Below are 25,573 nucleotides of genomic sequence, written 5' to 3'. Positions count from 1 at the left end.
GTGACATTTTATGTTTAATATATTTTTTAAGAATGTCACTTTCTATATTAAAAAATAATCCTGAAATCTTGCAGTTTTCACTCCTACCTCCTAAAAAGTCTAGTAATAAAAGCTGCCACTTCCTGTCCTTTAGAGATCTTTTCTCAGTATCCTCCTCATAGGCAGGATTACATATAAAGGTAACACCTATACTGTATATACAGTAGATGAGATAGGATTACAACTTTTACAGTAGGTGATGGTCCTGGCTCACTTTTTCTCCTCCTTGTATAATAACCTCAATAGCATGCCTGCCACACTCTCTACCATAGAAGTCAATAAATCCCCTCTAGACTACAGGTTCTGAGACACGTAGCTGCTGTAAAGAAAATCTCTAAATAGTGTTAACGAAAACCTGTGGTCTCTTATGACCTGTCTGTTTAAGGTCCCTTTCACACTTCCGTTGCTCCCCGTTGAGAACGGCCGTTACCGTCACACTGCCGTGTCATAACAGCAGTGTGAAAGAAGCCTAACTAAGTACTTGTATTTTACAGTACATGAAATAACATCTTTTCTTATAGGTGTATGTTGTACCGTACCTCTGTTATTCATACTAGAAATGTAGGAGTTAATATCCAACTAGGTGTCATAATTTGGGTGTGTCCCTACATTGTCTGAGATTATCCAATCAGAGCTGACAGTGCCACATTGTGTAGTGAAACGCCCCAAACTGGTAACACCCAGTTGGCTATATAGTTGTACATTTTATTAAAAATATCAGAGGAATGGTACAACACAGAGTATTGTTATTTCATAGGGAATATAAGTACTTACTATTTCAAATAGGGCAGGAGAGGCCATGGGTCATCTTTAAAACCAAGATGGCTGCTCTCATAATTGTGTACAGTAAATAAAAACAAATATTAAAAATATGTATCAGTATGTAGTTTCGATTAGTAAAAAATGGGTTTTGCCAGTATGGATACTTATTCACAGGATAATGGATATCAAAACAGGGTGACCGTAAGTTCAGGAGTTAGTCCGGCGCAGAGAGAAACCATCAGGGAGCCAGCTAAAATCAATGGATTTATTAGATGCAACGCGTTTCGCTGCGCATGCGCAGCGAATCGCGTTGCATCTAATAAATCCATTGATCTTATCTGGCTCCCTGATGGTTCCTTTCTGCGCCTGACTAACTCCTGAACTTACGGTCACCCTGTTTTGATTCTACTTCTACCCAGGAGGTCTGCAGTGCACCTATACGCATATTCATTCTACACTTTACCTTGTTGTGTGCGGGCGCACAACCAACTTTGCTAAGCGGCTTGGGAATTACCGTCCCCCACCCCCACTAACAAGATCTGCTGATCCCGCACATGTGGCGCCTTCCTTCCTCTCTCAGGATAATGGATAAGCATCTGATGGAGGGGGGTTCAATCCCAGCAATAAGTACATCTTTCTTCAGCACTTCAGGACCCTGGAGATCAGGACCCCCTGCGATCACTTATCCTTTATCTAGGGGATAAAGTATCCACAGTGGCAAAAACCCACTTTAAGATTCTTAACTAGTTTTCCAGACAAATATAAATGTATATTAAGCAGCAAATGAACACAAATGCATCCAAAGTTATGCAGAGCATTGTTTTAGAGTTTGAAAAGACCTTCATCAAAAGGGATGTCCCACTTGAGACCAGCCATTCAAAATGCAGCCACTGAGGTGATCAGCTGATCACCCCAAGTTCTTCCTCTGGCACTCCAAACAAAATGGTTGATATTGCCTAGGGAAGCCGTAACTGGTTAGACATAGCATTGTAAATGTAGTGTTACACAACAACATTTCAGATGAATTGTCAGAACAGTTAGAGTCTTCCATTCCAAGAATAATTGACACAGTGGCTTTCCATTCTGGCTCATTGAGAGAGGTCTTGAATGGGGGACAACTGCTATGATGTCCATATTCCCTAGGAGATTATCACTTAAATCAATATTTTGAAGGTACATTCCAAAATGTCCATCTTTATAGTAGGTTCATGTTCCTAAATTGTTCATAGCTCTCAAGTCTTTGCTTACATTTATATGTATGTAGACCTCTGTATTGTACATCTGGAACTGGATATGAATGTATGTCCATCCATAAATGATTAAAGATATTTAACCGAATATCGACCGTGTAGTGGTCTTCTCAAATGTTAGACAATTGGCTATAGCCAACTGCATCACTTTCCATAACAGTAGTCTAAACTCGCACTGTTGTGACATAAAACACAGTTCAATAGCCATTTCACAATTTTTGTTCTTATTATGGCAAAAATATTTTGTGATAAATATTAAGTGATAAACCTCTTTTCTAAATGCCTCCTGTGAGTTTCTTTTTTTTTTTTTTTTTTTTTAAGGGATTACTTTTTATTTGCTTAAATATTTTACATTTATCAACTTTTTTAAATTAGTTTTTATTCTTGTGAATTTCAAAAAAGTCATATAGACTGGATTTTTGATCCACACAAGGGACAATGTGGATTTTACATGATAAAAAAAATGATAGAATATTCAGAAATGAAACATAAAATATCTAACAAAAAAGGCAAGTCCACATAGAACTGTTGAAGTGACTGATGATTGAACCTACAGTATTGCACACTATTCTCTTCCCCTCTTTAACCCAGGAGCTGTAATCTACGCTACAACCGTCCGCGTGAAAAAAACTATTACTGCACAATAAAAACACCAGTGATCCAGTCATGCAACAAAATCACTCATGTGGAACAAGCCCAAAGGTAATGTAAAAACAGTCTGCAGCTGCCTAATGGGAAAAGACCATTAAATATTCATTGAATTCTATCTGTTTATACATAACCTTAAAAGGGATACCACAATGAAACGGCATTTATTTAGAAAACAATGGATCTACTTTACACTTGCTGGGGAGAGCAGGCCATCATCTGTTTAATAGATATTCTTTAACTATTTATAGAAAACATTTACAGCACTTAGAGGGGAATTTATTTGGCCTCATGTGCCAGTTTTCTGTTGTATTTAAGTTGCAAATTTTAGCGCGATACTCTTTTTTTTTTTTTTTTAAATGTGCCTTTTTGACATTCTACACAGAGCTTGACACTTTTTAAGAAGCAGTTGGGGCTAATCATGATAGATGGGGCCTCCCACAGTCAATCATATTTATCATAATTTACCCCTGAAAAATTGTGTCAATTATGGCAGAAATCTATGCCAGCCAAATGGCACATAGCCAGTCAAAGATGCCCAAATTTATTAGGGGGCATTTTTTAAAGTTGATGGGTAATTGGGTGTCAAGGCACTTAATTTTGTGCCCGTTTGCCATCCATTGCCTCTTTTGATGCCGCGGATGCGCTGCCGGCACACACAGAGTTATGGCAGAGCGAGCTACCTGCTGCTGCTGCCATAGCTCTGCGTGTCCACTGGTGACTGCCGGTGGGAAATCTGCAGTCACGAACGGACACACAGAGCTATGGCAGCAGTAGCGGCAGGGAACTGTGTGCGCCGGCAGCGCATCCGTGGTGCCAAATAAGCTGCGTATGCGCTCCTGTGAGAATGTACCCTAATACTGTTTACTGTAAATAAGGTTGGGTGGATAAGAGGTTAGGATAAGTTCATTAAGAACATCAGGGATCCTATGGTACACTTGATCCTCCACTGAGGATGGTTTAATGACATATGCCCTTCAAACAAGCACATCATGTTATCTTTAATATCACAGCGTGGGCACAGAATTCCCAATGCTTTTATACTTAACAGTTTCACTATCATAAAAGTAAAGTTTTCTGAAAGTGAAGAACTACTTGCAACTAACTGTTAACACAAATAACATTTTTGTATTTAAAAGTTAAATATCATATAGTCCATATTTTTGGTCTATTACAAGTAAATTTAGAGGACATGTCTATCTACAGTATATCATGAATCCATGTTGTGCAGATCTATAATAAAGCACCCATAGAAATCTATAGCCATCTAAATGTATGCAGAAATATATGGAGTTTTTATTTTCTAGTGCCTTTTTTTGTGGCATGTTATATTGGCCATGACATTGCAAACTGAAGCTTTGCCTTCCCATGGCTACCACCACAAATACAATAAATTAAAATGAACTGGTGCCAGAAAGTTATACAGAACTGTAAATTACTTCTATTTGAAAAAAATTCAAGCCTTTCAGTACTTATCAGCTGCTGTATGCTCCAGAGGAAGTTGTGTAGTTCTTTCCAGTCTGAACACTGTTCTCTCTGCTGCCACCTCTGTCTGTGTCAGGAACTGTCCAGATCACTAGAAAATCCTAATAGCGAACCTCTCATTCTCTGAATAGTTTCTGACCCAAACAGCAGGGAGCACAATGTCGAATTGGAAAGAACTGCACAACTTCCTTCAGCATACAGTAGCTAATAAGTACTGGAAGGCTTGATATTTTTCATAGAAGTTATTAAAACATCTGGTTAACTTCCTGGCCCAAGTTAATCTCAATATAAGACAAGCATTCATGTCTATGAAGCTGTCGGCCGATCTTATGTGTATGGCCATCTTAATGCAGCACAGTTACAATCTAAAAATAAGCCCTGTATGTATTGTAATATCACCGACATGTGCTGCCCCCTCTACAAACAATAACCTACATATAAGGGGGAACAACATACTACAGGATTACACTGTGCAAAAGATTTGTTTTTGGCTTAAACTTTTTTTTACTTCATTTTATTGAAGGGCAGAGAAAAATTGATATCATCATTGGAGAGAAAGAGCTATATAAAAGGGGTACTCCATTCCTAGACATCTTATCCCCTATCCAAAGGATAGGGGATAAGATGTCTGATTGCGGGGATCCTACTGCTGGGACCCCTTCGCTCCCTGCCTGATGACTAGCAATGCGGTGCTGTGGCCGCCACGCCCCCTCCCATAGACTTGCATTGAGGGGCATGGTGTGATGTCACGAGGGGCGGGACCATGACGTCACGAGCCTCCGGTGCAGTGGCCGGTGCTGCAGGGAGATCGTGGGAGTCCTTTGGATAGGGGATAGGATGTCGAGGGGCGGAATACCCCTTTAAGGTAAGGCAAACAGGATTTGCAAAAATGGAGAAGATCTCTACATGGGAGCTGCATACATAAAACAATAGGATTTGTTTTTTTTTTGGTGTTTGAATGTCAAGACATATGGCAAAGTAGCTTCATCTTTTATTCTAGAATAATTGGAACCTAAAAAATGGTTGCAAAAATATACATATGCTTTAATAACCTCAAGTAATGAATGTTATTCTGCTACATGGACCTACATACAGGTTTAATCTGCATATCATTACGCTTCTCTGTGCTGCTGGTGGAGGATGTCAATAAATAATGTGCGCTCTTTTATAGACTACCACAACCTGAATATAACAGCTATACAAAATATTTAAGATGTTTTCTTTATTCAAATATTTTACACTACAGCACTGCATTTTAGCTTATTTACAATGGTTTCATAGAACATAATGTTTATAGACCAAAGCTATGTTTAATAAAAATTCCCCCAACATTTCACATAAGTCATAGATATCAGAGCCTTAACACATATAGATCTGTCCAACAATAGGAAGAGCAGAAGATAATCCACCCCCCTTACCCCCCACGGTGATCTGTGCCATATCCCACATATCTCCAAATCTAAGACACTAAATGGACATTGATATACATATGTGAATAACATCAGCAGCTCTCATAATCTTTACGTTAATACGAAGCAAAATGTTAGAATTTGTGGCCCTTAGCAGTTAGTGGTCAGTACAAAAAAAAACATAAGCTTATGTATGAGAAGAAGAATGGATAAAGAGTAACCCTTACCAGTATCATGTGACCTGTGGAGATGTCCATATTTGACTGAACGGGCTCCTCACTCCAAGACGATGTGCTGCTCCGTGCGGTGGGGCTGGCCATTGGTCCATCGCTGAACTGTGATGAGATGCTATTGATGCGAGAACTGTGCAGAGGTTCCGGACGATCTGAAGACTTGACAGCCATCCGCTGACGGCATAGCTCCTACAAGGATGGAAAAAGACACACAATATGAATAATATGGAATTAATGTTGACCCCAAGGGAACTTTTTTGTCAGCTCATGCTAAGAAGCTGTACATTTTTAGTGCGGATTTAAGAGAAAACCTGCCAGTCTTCTGCAGCCGACATGCAAGAACAGCATTCAGCATATCATGTACTCCTCTACGCTTACCCGATTCACACTGCTTAGAAACACACTAGGAAAAAAAAAAAAGGACTGTGAAAGCAGCATCTCTGACAAATCTCACGTGCCAGGTCCTGGGTTAAATACCTATAATTTTATTCTGCCAAGTCTGTTGTTGATAAGAAAAGTAGCATTCTCTATGAATAAAAAATATAGAGAAGACTAGAGATAGAACAAGTGCATTTGATTGCAAGAATAAACTGAGGTAGCTTATATTTATTAGGCTTAGTAGAAAATAGGGAAGGCACTACTGCATATAACCTACTGGAGAAGGGCCACCAAAAATACTATCAAGTATGAGCAGAGCAACAAAAAAATGCTTATGGTGGTGCTTAAAGTGTACCTGTCGCCAACAATTTTTTTTTATATAATGTAGATAATACCATTATATGTATATTTGTAATATACATTGGTTAAAAATGTTGTATCTTTTTGGGTGAAAAAATGCTGTCCCTGCAGCTATTGTCTGTGTGTCTCTATGTGAAGTCCAAATACAGGAAGTGAGGACAGGACAAGCAGGGTTCTGTGGAGACTCCTAGCTTGTCTATTACCTGATGTATGAGCCAGGAACATGTTATAGAGCCTCAGGGAACACTGTCCTGCTTTTTCTTAGTGCACAGAGCCCTGTTTGTCCTCAGTGTACAGAGCCCTGCTTGTCCTCAGTGCACAGAACCCTGCTTGTCCTCAGTGTACAGAGCCCTGCTTGTCCTCAGTGTACAGAGCCCTGCTTGTCCTCAGTGTACAAGGCCCTGCTTGTCCTCAGTGTACCGAGCCCTGCTTGCCCTCAGTGTACAGAGCCCTGCTTGTCCTCAGTGTACAGAGCCCTGCTTGTCCTCAGTGTACAGAGCCCTGCTTGTCCTCAGTGTACAGAGCCCTGCTTGTCCTCAGTGTACAGAGCCCTGCTTGTCCTCAGTGAACAGATCCCGGCTTGTCCTCAGTGTACAGAGACCTGCTTGTTCTCAGTGTACAGAGCCCTGCTTGTCCTCAGTGTACAGAGCCCTGCTTGTCTTCACTGCACAGAGCCCTGCTTGTCCTCAGTGTACAGAGCCCCGCTTGTCCTCAGTGTACAGAGCCCCGCTTGTCCTCAGTGTACAGAGCCCTGCTTGTCCTCAGTGTACAGAGCCCTGCTTGTCCTCAGTGTACAGAGCCCTGTTTGTCCTCAGTGTACAGAGCCCTGCTTGTCCTCAGTCCACAGACCCTGCTTGTCCTCAGTGCACAGAGCCCTGCTTGTCCTCAGTGTACAGAGCCCTGCTTGTCCTCAGTGTACAGAGCCCTGCTTGTCCTCAGTGTACAGAGCCCTGCTTGTCCTCAGTGTACAGAGCCCTGCTTGTCCACCCTCACTTCCTGTATTTGGACTCCTCAGAAAGACACACAGGCAATCGCTGCAGGGACAAAAATATACACATTTTTTAGCCCAATGTATATTACGAATATACATATAATGGTATTATCTACATTATATAAGAATTTAGAAGGTACACTTTAATGAAAACATACAAAAATAGAAAATAACATGGGCAGTCACTATTAAAACGTAGCCTTTATTCTTCCACCTGAGTCATTTCTGTTTCAGTGTCCATGAGCGTTTTTAATACAGAAGAAAAAAGGCTACGTTTTAATGATGAGTGATCATGTTTTTTCTATATTTGTATGTTTTCATTAAAGTGTACCTGTTGTCAACAAAAACATGTTATATAATGTAGATAATACCATTATATGTATATTTGTTTTAGCTTATATTTATAGTAGTATAGTAGAATAGTATACACCAATCAGCAATAACATTAAAACCCTACGCTTAAAATCGGGTAGATCCCCCTACAGCTCTGAGCCATCGAGGCATGAACTCCACAAGAACTCGGACAATGTCCTGTGGTGGTAGCAGTTCTCTCTGACCCTCTACAGATCAGGGATCACCCACAGATGCTCGATCCAATTGAGATCTGGGGAATTAGAAGGCCAAGTAAACACCTTGAACCCTTTGTCATGTTCCTCAAACCATTTCTGTCCAATTTGTACTGTTTTGCTGGGGTATTTCCATGCTGAAAGAGGCCACTGCCATTAAGGAATACTGCTGCCATGAAGGGGTGGTCATCTTCTAACAATAAATAGGTAGGTGGTTCGTGTCAAAGTAACAGCCAAAAGAATTACAGGACCCAACGTTTCCCAGCAGAACATTTCCATAAGCATCAACCTTCTTCTACTTGCTTGCCTTCCTCCCATATTGCTTCCTGGTGCCATCTCTTCCTCAGAAGTAACACACATGTATCCACATGTCTACATGATGTTAAATTAAAAAAAAACAGACCTGGCCACCTATGAAACTTGCTGTGCTACACAGCAGGACCTCCCTGAAGCCGGCCAGGGACCAATCGCAGCGGTCCCCGGCCGGCGATCGCTGCTATTTGTCCGTCAGTTCAGACGAACCGAAAGCAGGGATCTGGCGGCGGTCTCCTCCTTCCCCCTCTCCTCCGTCGCTTCATTCAGTGAAGCGATCGGTGGTGAGAGGAGCCCCGTTGGGGGAGGCCGCCCGCAGCACTCAGGATCGGAGCGCAGCTCCGATCCTGAGTTAACCCTGTAGACGCTGCGGTCACTGTGACCGCGGCGTCTATTAGGATTACAGAAGGAGGGAGCTCCAACTGTCACCATCGGCGCTCTGCAAAGTGAAAGCAGAGCGCTGATGGTTGCCATGGCAACCGGAGGACTGACAGTAGCCTCCGTTGCCATGGCAACATGAGTGATCAGTCTCTACCTAAGGTAGGGACTGATCTTTCCTATGCCTGTCAGTACTGACAGACATAGGCAAAATTCAATGGAGTACAGATGTGTACTCCATTGAATTCTGTGTATAACAGTAAAACAAAAAAAAGTTAAATGTGAAATAAAGTGAAAAAGAAATTAAAAAAGTGAAAAAAAAAAAAAAAATGTGAAAAAAAATTAAAATAAAAAATATGAAAAATAAAATGAAAAAAATTGGAAAAAAATAGTAAAATAAATTATATATATATATATTACACCCCAACACAAACTCAAAAATAGTCCCCCCAAAAACATCAACATGTCCCGCAAAAAAAGAGTCCATACACAATTGCGTCAGTGAAAAAATAAAAAAGTTATGGCTCACAGAATACGGCGAATTAAAAACGTGATTTTTTTTACTAAAATCGTTTTTATGCTATAAATGAACTAAAATATAAAAAAAAGCATAGAAATTTGGTATCGCCGTAACCGTATCAACCTGCAGAGTAAAGTTAACATGTCTTTTATACTGCATGACGAACGACCTAAATTCTTTTAATAAAAAACAACAGCAGAATAGATTTTTTTATGTATATCACCTCATAAAAAATAAAATAAAAAACGCTCAAAGTGTCACATGTGTCCCAGAATGGTACCAATAAAAGCGTCAACTTGTCTCCCAAAAATATTTTTTCACCCCAAGGCCTCTGCAACTTTATATGATGCCAACAAAATATCCTAAACTAAAAGGGTGCCCCAAAATCCACATAGCACTCCTTCATGTCTGAGGCCTGCATGAGAGACACATGGCGCAAAACGGCCACATATGGGATATTTCTAAAAACGTCAGAATTCAGGGAATAAATCTTGAGTTTTATTTCTTTGTCAACACCTATTGTGTTACAGAAAAAAATGGATAAAAATGAAAAATCTGCAAAAAAAATGAAATTTTTAAATTCAGCCTCCACTTTGCTTTCATTTCTGTGAAGCACCGAAAGGGTTAATAAACTTCTTTAATGTCATTCTGACTACTTTAAGGGGTGCAGGTTATAAAATGGGGTGATTTATGGGGGTATCTAACATTCAGGCCCCTCAATTCCACTTCAGAACTGAACTGGTCCCTGAAAAATCAGATTTTGAAATTTTCTTGAAAATCTGGAAAATTGCTGCTAAACTTATAAACCCTCTAACATTCTAAAAAAGTCAAATAATGTTTATCAAATGATGGGAACATAAAGTAGACATATTGTAGATGTGAATTAATCATTAATTTGGTGCGATATGACTATTTATGGTACAAGCATAAAATGTAAAGTCTAGAAAAATGCAAATTTTTCATTTTTTTCGCCAAATTTTTCATTTTTTTTACAAAAAATGCTGAATATATCAATCAAAATTTACCACTAATGTAAAGTACAATATGTCACGAAAAAACAATCTCGGAATTGGATTGATAAGTAAAAGCATTCCAGAGTTATTACCACATAAAGAGACACATGTCAGATTTGAAAAAAAGGCCTTGGTCATTGAGGCCAAAACAGGCTGTTGAGTAAAGGGGTTAAAGTAAAATGTTTTCCAGCGGAGTCCCCCTTTAATCCTTCTAGTACTTATCAGCTGCTGTATGCTCCAAGTTGTGTAGTTTTTTCCAATCTGACCACAGTGCTCTCTGCTGACACCTCTGCCTGTGTCAGAAACTGTCCAGAGCAGCAGAGGTTTGCTATGAATATTTGTTCCTTACATGGGAAGATTCTGACATAGACAGATGTGTCAACAGAGAGCACTGTGGTCAGACTGGAAAGAACTACACAACTTTCTCTGTAGTATACAGCAGCTGATAAACACTGGAAGGATTAAGATTTTTTTTAAATAGAAGTAATTTACAAATGTGTATACCTTTTTGGCACCAGCTGATTTAAAAAAAAAAAAAATATATATATATATATATATATATATATATATATATATTTTTTTTTTTTTTTTTTTCCACCAGAGTACCCCTTTAATGTTATGGCTGGCTGATGTAGTATAGGGAGCAGAGAGAGGCCTTGAAATTTTGAAATTAAACTTTTCATTATTAGGTATTATTAAGCAGTATTTGACTTATAATTATAATGACTTATATTTGACAGATAACTTCATGTCACTACTAGAGTTTACAAATGTTCCTGTTTATAAAGTAGGTGTGTACCATAGGTGCTTCATATGACCATAGGAAGTACATGAAAACTATATGCATATGTCATGGTCAGATTAAAATCCGAGACTCAGTGTTGCAAAGATGCAGCACTGCGCATGGGCAGTTGCGCAGTTGCCCCTAGCAACTAATCAGATTGCTTCTTCATATTTCAGATGCCTTTTAAAAAATAGTTATAATAAAGAGTTACCATTACCTGCAGTGGCAAGACCCCTAAAGACTACAAACTTTTTTCTGTTACCATAAGTCGCAGCTGTAGTAATAGTTTTAAATAAAAACAGCTCTTGGGACATATTCCTAGGACTTGGAATCTATGTATGCAAAAGCCAAGAAAAACTATGAAAAACACACATACTGTATAGGTGTGCAATTACCTAAATTTTATGTACACTGCTCAAAAAGTGAAGGAAACACTAAGATAACACATCCTAGATCTGAATGAATGAACTAATCATATAAAATACTTTTGTCTTTACATAGTTGAATGTGCTGACAACAAAACCACACAAAAATTATCAATGGAAATCAAATTTATCAACCCATGGAGGTCTGGATATGGAGTCACACTCAAATTCAAAGTGGAAAACCACACTACAGGCTGATCCAAATTTAGGTAATGTCCTTAATACAAGTCCCAATGAGGCTCAGTAGTGTGTGTGGCCTCCACGTGCCCGTATGACCTCCCTACAACGCCTGGGCATGCTCCTGATGAGGTAGCGGATGGTCTCTTGAGGGATGTCCTCCCAGACCTGGACTAAAGCATCTGCCAACTCCTGGACAGTCTGTGATTCAACGAGCCATTGGTGGATGGAGCGAGACATGATGTCCCAGATGTGCTCAATCGGATTCAGGTCTGGGGAACAGGCGGGCCAGTCCATAGCATCAATGCCTTCCTCTTGCAGGAACTGCTGACACACTCCAGCCACATGAGGTCTAGCATTGTCTTGCATTAGGAGGAACCAAGGGCCAACCGCACCAGCATATGGTCTCACAAGGGGTCTGAGGATCTCATCTCGGTACCTAATGGCAGTCAGGCTACCTCTGGCAAGCACATGGAGGGCTGTGCGCCCCCCCCCCCCCACACCATTACTTACCCACCACCAAACCGGTCATGCTGGAGGATGTTGCATGCAGCAGAATGTTCTCCATGGCGTCTCCAGACTCTGTCACAGCTGTCACATGTGCTCAGTGTGAACCTGCATTCATCTGTGAAGAGCACAGGGCGCCAGTGTGTTCTCTAGCAAATGCCAAATGTCCAATGGATGTCGGGCACTCATACCACCCTCATGGAGTCTGTTTCTGACCGTTAGAGTGGACACATGCACATTTGTGGCCTGCTGGAGGTCATTTTGCAGGGCTCTGGCAGTGCTCCTCCTGCTCCTCCTTGCACAAAGGCAGAGGTAGCAGTCCTGCTGCTGGGTTGTTGCCCTCCTACTGCCTCCTCCACTTCTCCTGATGTACTGGCCTGTCTCCTGGTAGCGCCTCCATGCTCTGGACACTACGCTGACAGACACAGCAAACCTTCTTGCCACAGCTCGCATTGATGTGCCATCCTGGAGGGAGCTGCTCTACCTGAGCCACTTGTGTGGGTTGTAGACTCCATCTCATGCTACCACTAGAGTGAAAGCACCGCCAGCATTCAAAAGTGACCAAAACATCAGCCAGGAAGCATTGGAATTGAGACGTGGTCTGTGGTCACCACCTGCATAACCACTCCTTTATTGGGGGGTGTCTTGCTTAATGTCTATAATTTCCACCTGTTCCATTTGCACAACAGCATGTGAAATTGATTGTCAATCAGTGTTGCTTCCTGAGTGGACAGTGTCATTTCACAGAAGTGTCATTGACTTGGAGTTACATTGTGTTGTTTAAGTGTTCCCTTTATTTTTTTTGAGCAGTGTAGAATCTTGAAGATGTTGGACCCCAATGCAAAAACTGCTACAGGGCCCAGCTATAATGCTTCACTTATAGCACTGGACTACTCCTATAAATAAAAGCTCCTCGGCCGGGTGCAACCATTCCCTATGCACCTCCTATAGTTATGCCCCCATCTCTCGACCCTCCCATACACATGAACATTTACCACAGATGACCGCTCATGTTTTCTCTATGAAGAGGGGAGGGGTAATCCAAAGCCAGACCGCTCATACCTCCCAGTAAAATGGGGTCAGCCTCAAAAGGACATGGTCTATCAGTGAAGAGTCAAGAATGGGAAAAGCTCTCTTGGTGCCCAAAGGGTTGGTTTCATGCACCTTGGGTCAACAAGTTGTTGGATGGAAAATCATTACTTTTATTGTCTGCTGTCCTATCCCTCCTTTTCAGAATAATCAACATATTCACATTTATAAAGGGAACTAATTGATAGTACAAAACATAAAGAACATACATTTTTTAAACAACAATAATTCTAAAAATGTTGCTCCACTTCTTAATGGCACCTTAGACAACAATCTACATCTTCTACCCCTCACCCCCACAGACCCCAGTATCACTGCATACATAGGACAATAAGTAGAGACTGGTAATTCTGGGTGACAAGCCCCAATGGCGATGTGGTGAGGATTGGTTATCATACTGTCAACAAACTGTACCCATAATAAATTAAAAAAAGAGTTGATGGATAAGGATGACGAAGGACAGTATATATATATATATATATATATATATATATATATATATTTATAGTTGTGTCACCCAGGAGAGATCACAACAACCCCAAAGTTGATCAATACTGGAAGAGTTTAAGAGAACCAAATGAAAAGCGAGGACATTGAGGTAAGAAAGATGTGAAAACAGAAAAAGTTGTGTTATTTAAAAAAAAGTAATTCAGGGCACTCTATTGTGTTTTAACCTGCCTCACTACATTGCCAATTTCCATCTGCCTAGCTGCTTTCTATAATTCTTACAAGAGAAAGTAGCCATTAATATAAGCCAGAGACAAATGTAACTTGAAAGAAACTGTAGTCATGGGTACGTATAGGGTACGTTCACACGTACAAGATCCTGCGCAGATTTGATGCGCTGGATTTGTAACTGCAGATTAGAAGCTGTGATCAGTCCTTTAGTTTACATTGAAATCTGCAGCAGAAAATCCTGTGCATCAAATCCTTCGCATCAAATCTGCGTACGTGTGAACGTACCCATAAACTGAATTTGTTTTAAATGAAAAATTGCCTTCAAATCCACCATGAGACCTTTGCTTAGATAATACTCTTGACATAAATTTCTTAGACAAGCAAGGTTATTGTCAGATCATTTTAGTATAAGACACACAGAGGAATGTGACGGGAAAACATGCTAGATTTAAGATACGCATCAAGGCCACATCAGTTCTATCTCTTAAATCCGTCTCTTCTCCTTAGTTGAACTCTTCATGTCACTGACTAGTGTGCAGACAGATACTGTGACCTACAGCAATCCACAGAGCACATGCTAATTCTCATTGGATCTCTGAATTTAGGTTATAATGAATTCTATAACATATAAAATATCTTCTTTGGAATACTAGTTGTAATCTTATACCAATAAAATATCATTCATTACCCCTTAGACCCTCATTCATGTTATGACGTCTCTATGTGCACAGCTGAGGACAACAATGGCAGACCATGCTGCTGTCATTGGACCTGGCGCTCAGTAGACCTTACCCGTCAGCTTCTCTGATTGTGTCACACACGTCTACTGTTTCTCAGGGAGCGTGAATCCACTCATATTAACATAGTTTATCACAACATTCTTCTGGCTTTAAACATAGCCAACTAAATCTCGTGATTAAAGGGGTACGCCACCTCTAGACATCTTATCCCCTATCAAAAGGATAGGGGATAAGATGTCTTATCGCAGGAGTCCCGCTTCTTGGGACCCCCGCCATCTCGGCTGCAGCACCCCAGACATCCGGTGAATGGAGCGAACTTCTCTCCATTCCGGATGACTGGTGATGCGGTGCGGAGGCTTGTGATGGAGGCATAAAAGACGCACCCAATTTTAAGGGAGGAAAATCTAGAGAAAAAAAAGATTCTGAACCAAATACAATGTAAAGTATAGGACAATGATCTTCAACCTGTGGACCTCCAGATGTTGCAAAACTGCAACTCCCGGCATGCCCGGACAGCCGTTGGCTGTCCGGGCATCCCAGGAGTTGTAGTTTTGCAACATCTGGAGGTCCGCAGGTTGAAGACCACTGGTATAGGAGGTAATACTCATGTGTCCCTGCCGCTCCGGACCCGTCACCGCTGCCCTGGATGTCGCCCTCCATTGTGACATCACGACCACGCCCCCTTAGTGCAAGTCTATGGGAGGGGGCATGGCCATGACATCAAGAGCGTCTGGCGCTGCACTCGAAGCTTTAAACGAATGCCGGATGCAGCAGGGAGCTTTAGATAGGGGATAAGATGTCTAGGGACGGAGTACCCCTTTAAAACCATTGGCGCGCCTACAGGACAGATGGTGATCATTTCCTTCTTTTGGTACTTGATGGTGCTTTCTAAAGATAGCCATAAGCTAGTTTTGTCCAGAGTAAGACTCTTATAGAAATAAATTGAGGGAAGACAGTGTCTGTTGTGATGGCTTTCAACATAGCCAACTGTGATACCACTGAACAGCGGCCAAGAATCTGAAAAAGTGGGACCAGAAGGTATCTAAAATATATATGGCTAGTTTTCTGTCTTTCAATCCTCCCATACACATGCACTCTTGACTTGGTCAAATCTGCATGTACTAAACATGGGTACATATTAGGGGGGCACTGAAAGACACCAATGGTGGAGACTTATCTCCCTGAGAACAGTAGGATCAGGCATCTTGATATCCAACATTTTCACCTTAGCATCTGCTGTCGGGTAAGAGTCCAGAAGGGAGGCCCTTATACAGACTAGATAGTGAGCCAAACGCGTTAAAGTTGGGTTCAGCTGACATTAATCTAATGTGTATGGCCATCTTACGAGTGCTCCAGCTCGAAACACTTAGGCCAGGTTCACACTGCCGAAAATGTGTGGGATGTCCGTGCGGAAAACATCCGGAGTTGGGATTTCCGCAGGAGATGTTTCCATGAAATTCCGCCATGTGCACAGTGCAGCAGAATCCCATTGAAATCAACTGCAGCAGAATATCTGTGTAGAATATTCTGGCGGAATTCTACACGGACATTCCGCCATGTGAACATAACATCAAGCCGATTGTTGCTTGTAGTATAACAAAGAAGTCCTGGATACTTTTAGGGCATGTTCACAATCTGCACATCTGTTGTAGATTTTCTGCACATGATTTCAAATACATTGATTTGTTTTGGAGCAGGAATACTGCACATTTTCTGCAACCAATCCTCAAAGTGTAAACCCACCCTTAAAAACATGCCCACTACATACAAATACAAACAGTACATACACATACAGCTCATCTATAGAAAAAGATGTAATGTAAATATAAGTGTCCCTGTTTTCTGTTTTAGGTTGAAATCTTTCATTAAACACTAGAGATGAGCAAATTAATTTACTAAATTCAAAAATCCTAATTTGTCCATTGATCTGTGAGTCTTTAAGCATTACTAGACATAGGAGAAGTCATTTGATGATTTTGAGATTTGCCGGCTAGACACTTTCACGTTGGTAAGTCGATTCTTGTAAATTGAGTATCTGACTGAATCTATGTGAATAAATGTATCACCACAAAAAACAATTAGGATGTGTAAAAAGTCAGAATATAGGAGAAAATGTTACTGACTAGTTTTTAAAGGGGTTATCCAGGAAAAAACTTTTTTATATATATCAACTGGCTCCAGAAAGTTAAACAGATTTGTTAATTACTTCTATTAAAAAATCTTAATCCTTTCAGTACTTATGAGCCTCTGAAGTTAAGGTTGTTCATTTCTGTCTAAGTGCTCTCTGATGACACGTGTCTCGGGAACCGCCCAGTTTAGAAGAGGTTTACTATGGGGATTTGCTTCTAAACTGGGCGGTTCCCAAGACAGGTGTCATCAGAGAGCACTTAGACAGAAAAGAACAACCTTAACTTCAGAAGCTCATAAGTACTGAAAGGATTAAGATTTTTTAATAGAAGTAATTTACAAATCTGTTTAACTTTCTGGAGCCAGTGGATACATAAAAATTTTTTTTTCCTGGAATACCCCATTAAGAGTGACACAACTGATATTGTGTGCAGATAAACAATATTCCTGTTTACCTGGACTGATGAGATATGTAGGTGTTAACCAGTCAAACTCAAAATATCAAATAAATAAATAAAATTATTACAATCTTTTAGAACTTGTTTTACAATGTTTCAGAGAAAAAAAATGGTGATTTATCCCTTATCTGACTGCTGGGATTCCCCATTATCAAATATTCCTCGCCAAATTTACTGTTGGGGTCCCCAACTATCATACACTTATCCCCTACCTGACTGCTGGGATTCCCTCCTATTACCGTATTTTTCGCCATATAAGACGCTCCGGCATATAAGACGCACCCAATTTTAAGGGAGGAAAATCTAGAAAAAAAAAGATTCTGAACCAAATACAATGTAAAGTATAGGACAGTGATCTTCAACCTGTGGACCTCCAGATGTTGCAAAACTACAACTCCCGGCATGCCCGGACAGCCGTTGGCTGTCCGGGCATGCCAGGAGTTGTAGTTTTGCAACATCTGGAGGTCCGCAGGTTGAAGACCACTGGTAGAGGAGGTAATACTCACATGTCCCCGCCGTTTCGGACCCGTCACCGCTCGTCACCGCTGCCCTGGATGTCGCCCTCCATCGCGGTCGCCGTGTCCCCGGGGTGTCCCTGTCGCTCCGGAACGTCTCTGCTGCCCGGGATCCTCGCTCTCCGATGCCGCCATCACGTCGCTACGCACGCCACTATGCACACCGCTCCTATTGGATGATGGGACGGCGTGCTCGACGACATGATGACGACGAAGGAGAGCGCCGGCCATGCAGGGGATCCCAGCACGGAGCAGACACCGAGGAGGCAGGTAAGGTCCCTCCCGGTGTCCTGTAAGCTGTTCGGTGAAATCGCGGCGGTCCCGAACAGCCCGACCGAGCAGCCGGGTTAGTTTCACTTTCGCTTCAGACATTTGCCGTATAAGACGCACCAACTTTTTCCCCCCCAGTTTTGGGGAAGAAAAAGTGCATCTTATACGGCGAAAAATACGGTGTACGCTTATTCCATATCCTGTCCATAGGGAATGACTGTTATTGGTGGAACATCCCCTTCAAGAAATCTGATTGTTTGCTATATATAAATTAGCTTAACCTTGATCTTCTTCCCCTTAATATATTCTTATAACCAATATGATGGCCACACAGTGGTGATTGCTTTTTATTATGGGGAAAACCAATTGGCTTCTATGTCCCTTTAAATCCCAGAAATAATATAATGCATCGTATTCCCTACTATCACAACGCCATACTAACAATAGCCAGAACCAGAATTGTCTATTTTGCAGATTTCCCTGCCTTCAATGTTAAACACTGGAATGATACACAGTAATATCTACATCATATCACTTTGCTTTATTCTTACAACTACTATATATTTTTTCCACTTGTATAAATCAATCTTTCCAGCTAGAAAATAAGAGATCATGAAGTAAATGACCTGTCTACAGATTGCTGGTGTGTCGACTTGCAGACCAGAGCAGTGGTTACCCATTTGGAGGCAATGTCCTGACCATTATACCATTCCCTGGCCCTGTTTATTAGCTGGAAGATGACGGATGTCAATGGTCCCAATCATTGTGCTCTTTATAGAATGATGGAAATCTCACTTAGAACACATTCTATTTCCCCGGGCACGTACACTAAGTGTATGGCTCTACTGCCGAACATGTTCTGAAATGTCAAGGTCAGGGAAATGCAGTCCTTCTAGCCTCTGTGAGATGGAATTTATATTGAGGTTCTTGTTTCACATGTAAACGCCTCAGTACAGCTTGGCAGTCAATTACCCATTTAACTATTTAATATTTCTTAGGGGCATGGTACCCCATATGGAGGAATCACTACTTCTTCTTCCGTGACACCATGTTGTAAATTTTTAATTGCTTTGCTTTTCCAAGTAGAATACTCTACAGGGTATTATTCATCACAAAATATAAACGTATCCAACCATTTACATATGTTTCTAATTGCTTATGGAAAAAATACTGCAGGTCCAAGTGATTCAGAGGTGAAGCTTCAAACTTCAGGAACCTGGAACGTACACTTCAGTTGTGACAGACGATGCACTTGTGTCTTAGGGTATGTCCATGCTTAGTAATTCAACTCAGACTTTGCCCCGAAATCTCAGCCCCATTAATTTCAATGTGCACACATGGGCAAAGATAAATAAAAAAAATTTGTACTTAGACAGTATAAACTAGATTGGGACCAATGACGCATTTTGAAGTGCATTCACCCCTGCCTCAGATTGGACATGGAGTGGGTACATGCCAAATCGCATTATTGGTCTTTTTATTATTTTATATATTTTTTCTATCTTTAAAAATTTTTCCCCAACCTGTACATATTAACCATACTGGCATGACATACAGTAGAGTTAGCCATAGGAGGAAGTGTAAGGAGATAGCACTATGAACCAACAGAATAAATGTTGGGAGGGGGAAAAAATCACACAAAAATAGCTGTCCAACATGGGCCAGGGCAATAATGATTCCCAATTTGATGGACCATCTGTGCGTTCAACAACCACTTTACCAAAAGTGGGGGGCGAACTGGCTTTATCCCACCTCTGTACTAGCTATCATAGTACTGTTGTTCTACAGATACATCACATACCATATTTTTTGCCGTATAAGACGCACTTTTTCTTCCCCAAAACTGGGGGGGGGGAAAGTTGGTGCGTCTTATACGGCGAATACACACCTATCGCGGCGGTCCCTGCGGCCATCAACGGCCGGGACCCGCGGCTAATACAGGACATCACCGATCGCGGTGATGCCCTGTCTTAACCCTCAAAGCTGACCGCCGCGTCTGAAGCAAAAGTGACATTAGCCCGGCTGCTCAGGACACCTGGAGGGACCTTATCTGCCTCCTCGGTGTCTGCTCCGTGCCGAGATCCCCTGCATGGCCCGCGCTCTCCTTCAACGTCATCACGTCGTCACGCATGCCGTCCCATCATCCAATAGGAGCGGCGTGCGTAGCGACGTGATGACGGCGACGTCATGACGGCGGCGGAGAGCGTGGATCCCGGGGAAGAAGATGTCCGGAGCGTCGGGGACACCACGGGGACGTGGCGACAGCGATGGAGCGACATCCAGGGCAGTGGTGATGAGCGGTGACACGTGAGTACTACCCCCTATACCAGTGGTCTTCAACCTGTGGACCTCCAGATGTTGCAAAACTACTGGGAGTTGTAGTTTTGCAACATCTGGAGGTCCGCAGGTTGAAGATCACTGTTGGGTTCAGAATCTTTTTTTTCTAGATTTTGCACCTTTAAAATTGTATGCATCTTATATGCCGGAGCGTCCTATAGGGCAAAAAATACGGTATATCATGACCTATATTTAGAATATTCCACACAGAGGAATTGACAGGTCATATATACAGTAGCCATATGTGACCCTGCTGAAAGGACCTATACAGGAAAACACTGGACTGAGCCAAGAATCACTGAGAAAGCCAAATATTTTATACCAGATGGGTTTTCTGATAAACCCATCTCGGTAGAAAACTAGACATGTTTATGTCATAGCCAGAGACTAGATCTTGTACCCCCCCCCCCCCCCCAAAAAAAAAAATATATATATATATTTGAATAGGGCCCTCTTCTACCACGTGATATTCATAGTGTCTCTACAGAAAGGCTTGTGGGTGGGCCATAGGGATTGCTACATCTGCATCCATTATAGTTCTTATAAGGTACATCCTATTCCTACTACATTGCAGAGGGACCTCAAGGTGCCCGCATACACCAGGATGCGTCTTGTACCTATGTACCCCTATAGCAACACCACTAATCAATACCTGATTGCCATGTTTAAAGGGGTCCTCCGGCGCTTAGACATCTTATAAGATGCCTGATCGTGGGGGTCCCGCCGCTGGGGACCCCCGTGATCTTGCATGCCGCACCTCGATAAAATCAGTCCCCGGAGCGTGTTCGCTCTGGGTCTGATTACTGTGGATCACGGGGCCGGAGCATTGTGACGTCACGGCTTCGCCCCCTTGTGAGATCACGCTCTGCCCCCTCAATGCAAGCCTATGGGAGGGGGCGTGAGAGCTGCCACGCCCCCTCCCATAGACTTGCATTGAGGGGGCGGGGCGTGACATCCAGCGCTGCCGGAAGCAGATACAGGTGGGTGCTGCATGCTATATTGCGGGGTTCCCCAGCGGCGAGACCCCCGCGATCAGACATCTTATTCCCTATCCTTTGGATAGGGGATACGATGTCTAGGGGTGGAGTACACCTTTAATTCTGGTCCTTGAAAGACCTCAGGTCAGGCTTTGCCTAGATATACAGTGGAAGATTACGTGTAACTAAGAGTTCTTAAAACGTGATTGATCTGGTGCGAAACAATGTTCATGTCTAATAATATAATATGATGCTTACTCAATATAAAAATATCAAAGATTGGGTAGACAGACAGACCAATAGATACTGCAACTAACATGTATTAATTGTACACTGGTGTTTACTTAGAATGGCTGGATGAATTACTGGAGAATTACAGTACTACACCATCACAAAATCTGATTTTTTCTCCTAATGCCATCACTGCAATAAAGCAACAAACCTTGTAAAATCAATAATAAAGATTACAATGTTCCTTTCAAAGGATACAAGTAATCCAGGAACAGAATGTACAATTTACAAAGTTTTCATAACGCTTAGTTCCAATAAGACATCTGGAAAAAAGTGTTAGGTTGGAGACTGGTAGTACAACATGCCACCATTCTGAATGTTTTCTCAGAAAATCCTTTTCCCTATGTCGGTCCACTGTGCTGTTCCTAGGTTGCCCATTGTACTTCAGATAAAGCATGGAATGCTGGGAGATTTGAGCTCGGTAGTCTGACTGCAGTCATAGAAGAAAATAAGCCACAATACTGACTATAAATTGTGATCGGTAGTAAAATACTCAATATTTTTAACTGTACAATGGCATTTCTTCTTCCTTTATGGCAGATATTGGTGGAGAGAACAAATGGGCCATGTTGGATTTAAATATGCCTGATCCTACAATTCTTGGGAAGATAAGCCGCCACCGGAGGTGTCTGACAGTGGCTTTTCCCCCTTGTTCTTCTTCTCTTCCCTATTTTAAATGCATGCACAGGACATATAAGCATGTGTATGGGGTAAGAGTGGGACTTTTATATTTGTCCAACAGCTATATAAGATTTCTAGCCAACTTAAAGGGGTATTCCACCCCTAGACATCTTATCCCCTATCCAAAGGATAGGGAATAAGATGTCTGATCGCGGGAGTCCCCCCAATATAGCATGCGGCACCCACCTGTTTCTGCTCAGGAAGCACTGGAGGGTCTGGGTCCCGACCACGGGAACGGAAGATTATGATGTCACGAATCCGCCCCCGTGTGACGTCATGCCCCATCCCCTCAATGCAAGTCTATGGGAGGGGACGTGACGGCCGTCACGCCCCCTCCCATAGACTTGCATTTAGGGGACGGGGTGTGACGTCACACCAGGGTGGAGTCGTGATGTCACGAACTTCCATTCCCGTGGTCGGGACCCAGACCCTCCAGCGCTTCCGGAGCAGAAACAGGTGGGTGCCGCATGCTATATTGCTTACTGGTGACTCTAGACTCTGAATTGTTAAAGGGGTTATCCAGAAATTGAAAAACAGAGATCATTTCCTTCAAAGACTACTCCCTGTCTGTCTCCAGGTTGGGTGGGGTTCTGCAGCTAAGTTCCATTGAAGTGAATGGAGCCAAATTGTAATACCACATCAAAGTGGAGACAGACCGGGAGTGGTCTTTATAGGAAATTAGGCCTGTTTTTTAAATCCTAGATAACCCCTTTAGTGGAAAAGCCAAGTACATACAGTAACAGAACGTACACTGTGTCCTTTCACATTTTATTGCTTCACAACGTATGAGTATTTTTGAAGATTCCATACATTTCTAGAAATCTGAAAAGTCTGATTTTAAGATTAACATTTGATTTTAGTTTTATGTCAAATATTGTATTTATCAATTCATGTTTCTACAACTTTAAGTGCTCAATTAAGTTTAAAACATATAAAATATACAATGATGATATAGACACATTGCATTTCAGATTTCTTTATTTACAGCATATTCCCTCTTTGGTCATTACTATGCATCATATAATACAGTAGCCTTGCTTTGGTTAAGAGCTATTCCATGTTACCATAGGCGCTACATGATGGAGTGCTTACTTAAAACACCTCCAGAGCACATTGCCTCGGGCGGCCGTAGAGTGTCCGGTGATTATAGCGGCTCGTAATTACATTTTGTTTTCCAATTTCGGTGTATGCCTTTTGACTTTATGATTGATTCATAGCTGAATGTAACTCCATGGCCTGGAGATTTATGCACAAGAATCAATTAGCGTAATATAATAAAATGTAACTGGGGCTCTGCGTGGCGTTGCCTCTGTCTCTTGGCCACCAGTCTCCGAGTGCCGTTCTGGAACGCACTGGAGAAGCCTTTTGATTCTCAGCGTGAAGCCTACGACTCCAGCTGTTAGAGCTATGTACCAAATGTTAATACAGGCTGGGGATGTCATTACAGGTGGACAGGGGTCTTCTTCCGGAGAGCTTTCATTCTAATAAACCTCTTCTATGGCGGCACAGTCATTGTTTTAAAGCAGATGTATTCATAAAAGGCAGCTCATACATTCTGCCGAGGCTGAATGCAAAGTGTAGAATAGCAGACTCGATAGTTCTCGTAAAATACTATGCCTAAAGGAGCGACCACTTTATAATTTATGACGAGAAAGTGAAGTTTAGATTTGTGTAAACGCTGAGTTCTCGTGTCATAGTAAATAATGGATGAGTTGCCTGCAATGTTCAGTGCCTTATGAAGGACATCTTACTGAAAAGGTTTTGGAAGCCACTATGACATGTTATAGGACCATGTCAGACCTTGTGCTTTTCTATAGTAACAGAACTCCCCTGTGGCTTTAAATAGCAATATCATTTATTTAATCACTTACAAATCATTCTCTCGCTTTTATAGTATAATTCTATTGCTCTGTGTACCTGATCCAAAACAGAAGCATCTTACATGGCCAGAGTAATAGACCAGAGAAGGTACCGGTGTAAAATGTCCAAAGTAGTAGTAACATTGATAACAGTACTAAATAATTCTTACAACTGGCATGCTATAATAGTAACAGGAGATTATCATACCTCCCAGCAGTCCCATTTTTTATGAGACTGTCTCATTAACCAGACAGCAAATAAATGTGGTTTAAGCATATTCAGGTTGATAGCTATAGGCAGCACAGAGGTAGCGGTCACATAAGGGCCCAAAGGCCCCTCTGCCATATAACAAGACAAATGGACCATGATACAGTAGGTGGGGGCTATGTTACAGTGTTTGCATTGGGGCCCGGGAGCTACATTGTAGACTTTCGTGAATAATTTCAGAAAGGGGTGTTACAGACATAAAGATGCGCTTCTAATGGTATGCACACATGCATATGCAAATGTATACCGTAGTGATCACGGGAGCAGACATTTTTCATCCTTTCAGTAATCCTATTAAAGACCAGCCTCTCTATAGCCCAGATTCATAGATTAAGGCTTTCCCTCAACCAGAAAAAGGTGCAGTTTGTTACCCTACCCTGGCAAAGACAAAGTGGTTTGTTGGCTATTGTATTCCTCTGTAATCTTGAATTTGTATTTTATCTCTATATAGTCAGTGCCCCTTGTCAGGTGAATCTTAGAGGGGTCTTTAGCTGGAAGTACAAAGAGGTTGGAAAGTTCAGAGCAAAAAATAACATGGCATATTCCCAGTGTTGGCCCTCCCTATTACATCATTCTGGTATATCTGAACCTGGCACGAGTTTAACCTTGGTAGGAGAGATGGCCATGGATTCATAAGGGCACCTCTCTTCCCCAAACAACACTAACAATCAGAAGTAAACTGCCACACGGGTCTTCTGGGCCCAGAGAGGAAGATGGTGTCTAATGGAAGTGGGGAGTCATTGTGAATTTTCATTTTGGTCTATTTGATCTATTTAGGTGTTATAAACGACACTTTTCAGTTTACAACGTAAAGAAGGTGCTGACTTAACCATGAAATGTGTAGTTTATTAAACCTTAACGGAAAAAAACCTTATTACCATCAATGGCTAACTTACTGGCTAACGACAATGGCTAATGCACTGGGAAACACTAACAATGTTTCCTATTTTTATTGGTGCATCTTATAGAAACAAAAATACAACAGAGCCTCTCATAGGGTAATACATTGTTTAAGGTGTCACAGTGACCAAATGTTATGCCCTAAC

At 41.7% G+C, this 25,573-nt stretch overlaps 1 protein-coding gene across 1 annotated transcript in view; it reads right to left on the bottom strand.

Moving 5' to 3' along the window:
* Positions 1 to 25,573, bottom strand: part of PTPRN2 (protein tyrosine phosphatase receptor type N2) — a 1,048,643-nt gene that overhangs the window by 85,159 nt on the left and 937,911 nt on the right. The window contains exon 14 of the mRNA XM_056519562.1: positions 5,821 to 6,015. Coding sequence (XP_056375537.1) covers positions 5,821 to 6,015 — 195 coding nt within the window. The remainder of the gene's footprint in view (positions 1 to 5,820; positions 6,016 to 25,573) is intronic.

This window comes from Hyla sarda, chromosome 5, assembly GCF_029499605.1.
Source record: "Hyla sarda isolate aHylSar1 chromosome 5, aHylSar1.hap1, whole genome shotgun sequence".
Taxonomy (NCBI): Eukaryota; Metazoa; Chordata; class Amphibia; order Anura; family Hylidae; genus Hyla; species Hyla sarda.
Note: the sequence above shows the minus strand (reverse complement) of the source record. Positions and strands in the feature narration are given on the sequence as shown.